At 32.8% G+C, this 6000-nt stretch overlaps 1 protein-coding gene across 1 annotated transcript in view; it reads right to left on the bottom strand.

Moving 5' to 3' along the window:
* NRPC2 (nuclear RNA polymerase C2) overlaps nt 1-6000 on the bottom strand; it is a 30086-nt gene that overhangs the window by 13689 nt on the left and 10397 nt on the right. The window contains exons 15-21 of the mRNA XM_021427824.2: nt 5577-5636; nt 5388-5480; nt 2662-2766; nt 2448-2558; nt 2199-2315; nt 1236-1352; nt 1065-1145 (exon numbers count right to left, since the gene is read on the bottom strand). Of these exons, the coding sequence (XP_021283499.1) occupies nt 1065-1145; nt 1236-1352; nt 2199-2315; nt 2448-2558; nt 2662-2766; nt 5388-5480; nt 5577-5636 (684 nt within the window). The remainder of the gene's footprint in view (nt 1-1064; nt 1146-1235; nt 1353-2198; nt 2316-2447; nt 2559-2661; nt 2767-5387; nt 5481-5576; nt 5637-6000) is intronic.

The following is a 6000-nucleotide window of genomic DNA, read 5'->3' as shown; positions in this document are numbered from 1 at the left end:
GGCAGGCACGAGTTAATCGTAGCTCACCCATGCTGCATGGAATATATTTGCCATTTCACTCATATTACTTCCCGTTTCTCCATTTATTCGTTCATATTTGAAAAGCAAAAAGTTTAAGAAAAGTGTGTTTACTTTGATGATTTTACATGTTTGTGCCCAACAATAATAACCATTGCCTGTCGCACTGGTAACTTATTGTTTACTAAAGGATATAATAGAAATTTTATGCAAAAGTTTATATTATATTTGATAGAACACTAACAAATCGAGACATCTAGTAAAGGAAAGATCAAGTAATATTTTGAGATATAGAAAGAGTTCATCATTTAATTTAGGGCAAGATGGCAAAAAGGCTCCTCAGTCTCTATCTTATTGCAGTTCCAATTAGGAAGAATAAACAGGGAATGTAAAAGTAGTTCCCAAGGAAGCATAGGGGTGCCTATTAGTGATAGGTACTAAGCTAATAAGGATTCAATAGATGTACAATTTGTTACATTGATACAGCTTTAGGATAAACTGGGCTTTGACTACCTAAAACCACTTGAGCCCTTCCTATAAAGGACTTCTTTAGGGTATTATATCACTTTCCAAAGTCAAATTAATGATGCGTGATTCTCAATATAATAAAACTATTTTGCAACATTCCATCATTTGTATATTAGACAAGAAAAATGGTTACAAGTTTCAAAACTAAAGCAACATGAGAACCATTAGACATTCACAAAAGAAATTACGGTCCAGCAAAACAATTTTTTTCAAAAATATTAGTTCAAGCAAACACACTGGCAATTAGGTCTATCATGAGATTTGATTTTTCAATCATCATCATCAGGTTAACCATATCGAGTACATTTCATGGCATCAGGCATCAAATGTCCTTCAATCATCCTCACAATCAGATTCTTTAAAGGAGATGTCAATTTTGCACAAATGATCAATGTTTATGATTTTAGACAGGGTAATTATTAATGTAAAGTTGCATAAAAAATTGAAAATAGTATGACATCTGAGGCATGAAGAACTACAGTGAAAAATATGATAGCCAAGGGAAAAAAAGATTTTACCTGCTTCTCATTTATAAAGACACTTACAAACTCACCAACTTTGCCAGCTCTACGCAGCTTTCTAATATCACCAGCAAATTGCTACAAAAGGAGAAGGATTATTGAGAAAGTGAAAATAGAATTACCATATATACGTTTCTTCAGCAGAATGCAACAGAGCATTGTCAACACCTGCGGTCTTCTATGCTTGCCAAGAATCAGCCCGTTTAATATAATTAGAAACGAATTTTGTGCATGAAGATCTTCTCCTGATATTAATTCCAAGTCTTCAACTCCCAAACTATAGCACTGTTACAGCAGAAATTGCATGCTCATAAATAATAAAGATGTACATACATATCTTGAAGCAACAAAATTCAAGATTCAATTTATTACAGAATAAAGCTCAAGGTATTAATCTGATTATGGTTAAATTTTTCATGCTAGATTCCAGTAGCAAGAATCAACTCTAAGAATGCTGATCAGTACTATAGAAGGAATGTCAACAAACATAAACACTAAAAAAAATCTCACAAAATAAATGGAACTAAATAAACAGTAACAAGGCTACTTGTAAAAAATTCTAGGACTTATGTACTTCTTAGTGCTTAGTTAACATGATATCTGGACAATTTGTTGCAAAGAACAGGGATCACATGAATAGGTTAATACAAATTCATATGCAAGACACATAAACATGTATTTGAGCATATTGCATGCAGGTGCAATTGCTTCATGCATGCCCACATACGTAATTGACACAATATGCATAATAATCTAATGTTACCTTGTAAAGACCAAGTCCTAATTATATCATTTCTATCCCATCTAACAACTAAGATTGAAGGACATTTTGTACATAGATAATTACATTTAATTCATATGGACACAATTATCTGCAAATATCTATATTATAAACCACTAAAGCGTGTTTAACATTTTTGTCAGACAAATAACAATTACAAGCACATGCAACTGAACAGATAAAGAATTAACTTCATCTGCTATTTATTTGCAGATTGTTCACTGAGACATACATTAACCTATATAGTGCACACATGCATATTACCTTGAACTACCATCACCTTAAGATTACTACATCAAATGCACTTTCAACATTACAGCAAAAGAAATTTTAGGTGAATAAAGATGTACCAGAGAAATCAATGGACCCTCCTCCTCATCAGTTGTGACATGAGTTGTTAGAGCCAAGTTTTTCACCAGTCCACAAGCTTCACCTTCTGGAGTATCACTAGGGCAAATCACTCCCCACTGGGACAAAGTATTGAAGAAAAAAAGAGGAAAATTAAAATCAAAAGCACAGCTCAAAGGGCTTAAGTAACCACCTAACAATAATTCAAATCAGAAAGCAAATCAAATGCAGTACTAAGAAATCACTGTCACCTGGCTCGGTTGCAATGCCCTAGGTCCACTAACTTTCCTAGATTTCTCAAATTGAGATGATATTTTTGTCATGTGGCCCAAGGTCCCTATAAAAGATAGCCTGGCTAGCACCTGGAAGTTAAGGATTTTCCACCGGTATGTCATACCACCAAGAAAACTGAAAGAATACGTACAAAAGAAAGTAAAACACAGATAGAGAAGATGTAAAATAAACCTGTGTCATGCCTTTCCTGTGCATTTTGAACCGCTTAATGTCAAAATTGCCTGTAGAAAGGGTCCTTTCTAGCCCAACAGTAATAATATCAACAAGTCTTAAAATCTATAAATTACCAACAAAAAGAACAAATCAATATAGAAGAACTAAGAAGCTTTATATGAAATATAAGACTAAAAGAATAGATCCAATCAAAACCAAAAATCTGGATTAAAATAAATGTCAATTAGAATAAAGGTTCTATGTCAATGGTTTAAGAGCACCAATCTTTCATTTAACTATATAATCTAATAAGCAATTTCATTTTCCCATGAAAATCTTCTGATAACATACACAAAAAGATTAGCCATCCACTCCCATGTCTTTCTTAGTTAAAACCTTGTTTGACTTTTAACATAAGGGTGGGACTTCCTTCCATTTAAAAGAACTTCCTTATGTCTTTTATTAGCAGAGTGGGAGCTGCATGCTTCATTTGATGGAAACTTCTTATGTTTATGACAACCTACTCAAACAGATTAACAAAATGGCCAATTTGAACTGGACAAATGAAAGACTTACGCCCATTACATGGGAAAACGAATGCATAAAACAACTAGCTAAGCCTCATGTTCATGATGACTTGCTCTAATAGTTTTTATAGAAGACTAGGGAGCATAAAATCAGTTGCAAAAAGCCAGTATAGATGACAAAATATGAAATGATGAGGAAAAAATGCAAATGGCCTTTCTAATGTGACAAAATATATGATTGCTTTCATTAATTACTTCAAGTTGACAAGGATAAGAACTCTATATAAAGAAAGTGATGGATTGCATCCAGAACCCTAGGTTTCGCAAATTCTACCACTAAACTTAAAGCTATAACATATCACTCCCTCATGCTTGGGGCAGGTTCTTTCGGAACAGCGGCAGAAAAGTAGCATGGTGCAGTAAGAAACTTTATCAACAAAATGGCATAAACAATGAAGATCAAGCACAACACAACCTTCTAGATCAAAGCCAAGGAACGGCATTCTATAAGTTGAAATCACCTTGTCTCCACTCACTAAGGAGTTATATCTATTTCAAATCTAGGTCCAACCAACCAATAAATATTACAAAAAATTAAATTCAGTAAGACCCCATTTGATCAAAAGATTCCAACTACTCCATCACTAGAAATTTACCAGACATGAAAGAGATAAAACACTACAGTGTAGTACTAGGCCACAAACTTTTCTTGTGGGGCTAACTATGTATGAAATTACAAGTAATTTACATCCTAGCTTACATGTATGATGTACGCACATATGAATAGCAAATAAAAGGTATACAATCAAAATGAGAAAAGCTCAACTTTTTCATATACAATAGATCTTCTTTCATTTACAATAGAACTTACAATGATTGATGAAGATAAGATAACTAAAACTTCCATATCTAATAAAAGAACTTCCAAAGTATAACTTACAGAATTGCACACAATAAAAGCTAAATCCATGAAAAAGATTATTAGAAAAGGGGCAAAAAACATATAGAATAATATAATGAATTACCCATGATAAAAGCTAAATTCATTAGCTATATAAGTCCCACAACCTATTGAAAACAAACATTTAATGAATAAATTACCAACATAGCAAAGTGCATTAAATTCATATCTGTATTCAATCAGTGAAGTCTTCCAACACATTTTGCAACAAACAGAAGCAGATCCTAGAAAAGGGGGCTGTGAAAAATTATAGTTTCTTACCCAGCACCAGATGTCAAAGTGATTTACAGCACTGGTAAATTGCAATTATTTCTTGAATGGCACAAGTATAACCATTTGTTTTTATGAAAGACCATAACCATTTGTTTTTATGAAAGACCCTTTCCACCAATATTGAAACAAGTTCCATTTTAATTTTCTTGTCTGTGGAAAATATCTTTGGTTCAACAGCCACGATTGATGTATAAACAATTTAACTTTTTTTAAAATATCTTGGCAAGCTCGGTTTATTTTTCAAATTACACTTTATTTTTTTGTTTGACTAGATCCTATAAATAATTTTAGAGATTATAAAAGAAATAAGAATGCAATTGAAAGGAAGGAAGAGAAGAGATAAAATTAGATAGAACAGTCAATTACTTTCAAAAGGACATAAAAGAAAATGAAACAAGAACCTTTGATTTTCCTTTTCAAGTCATACTCTTAAAGTCATGAAGAAAGCCATAAGGTTCCTTTTATCATTGCATAACTCTCATTATAATTTGTTATTTTTCATCAGTGATATATCGTAATTACCAAAAACAAAAATAAATCACAATGTATATGTTCACCACTATGAGAAAAAATTAAATAAATCCCCAACATAAACTTACTCAGATTTTCTCTTATCTATTAAGAGATGACGGTATGTTATGTGTCTAACCTTGGCTCTTCTTGCGGAGACTTAATACCTAGCTACTTATTGTTAAACTAAAAATAATCTTGAGTCTTAGGTGACATATAAACTATAGTGTACATAATCTAATCTAGTAAATCACATATGTATATATTAAATTATAATTACCAACTATAGGAACTATTTAATTGTTAACATTAGATAAAGTGTCACTAAAAAACACAAGAAGCATGAAACTGCTGAATATCACTTATCAGAGGGTCAATTGTATGCATTTATGTTAACATACATACATAAGCCTAATTAAATTCCTGAAGCATTCAGAAGAACAGTTGCACATGAATAGAAATCCAGCACTTACAAGAGAAGGGTCCAATGAGCTAGATCTTGCAGGCTTAGATAGGATAATGTCCATCCGTCTCTTAACCTCACCAATCATAGTCTTGAACAAGTCCTACAACAAAAAAACCACAGAGGAGACAGAATTATCGTGACCCATTTACTGAGGACGTAAAAATATTTTGAGGTAGTTGTAAAATCTTGAACAAACCTCAAAAAGCAGAGAAATTAATTGGCCTGACAACTCAAAACGCTTGTTCCCCAAATAATCCTATTAAACATAGAAACATCATTTATTTACATCTACATAGAGCAGCACCCAACATTAAGAAGTCTATGCATACTATCAACATAAACAATATTAATCAACTTCCATGCCTCCAGATGTTCTACTGAGTACATACTTGGTTGTCTAAGGCATCAGCCAGCCTGCTTAATCTTGTGCATGTAGACATGGGAAAAAAGGGGTTAAAGCATCAAAACCAACTAACTACTACAAAAAAAGGGTCTAGTTTCCAAAGAGAGAAGTCTAAGCCTATATGGATAAAGACACTTGGCAAGCTTCTAATCAAAAGAAGTCATCCAAACTTGGATATGAATGTCTGGCATTTTGATGTGTCCTATTGTTTGGCACA

This window comes from Theobroma umbraticum, unplaced genomic scaffold (assembly GCF_002168275.2).
Source record: "Theobroma umbraticum cultivar Fairchild unplaced genomic scaffold, ASM216827v3 scaffold_147.0, whole genome shotgun sequence".
Taxonomy (NCBI): Eukaryota; Viridiplantae; Streptophyta; class Magnoliopsida; order Malvales; family Malvaceae; genus Theobroma; species Theobroma umbraticum.
Note: the sequence above shows the minus strand (reverse complement) of the source record. Positions and strands in the feature narration are given on the sequence as shown.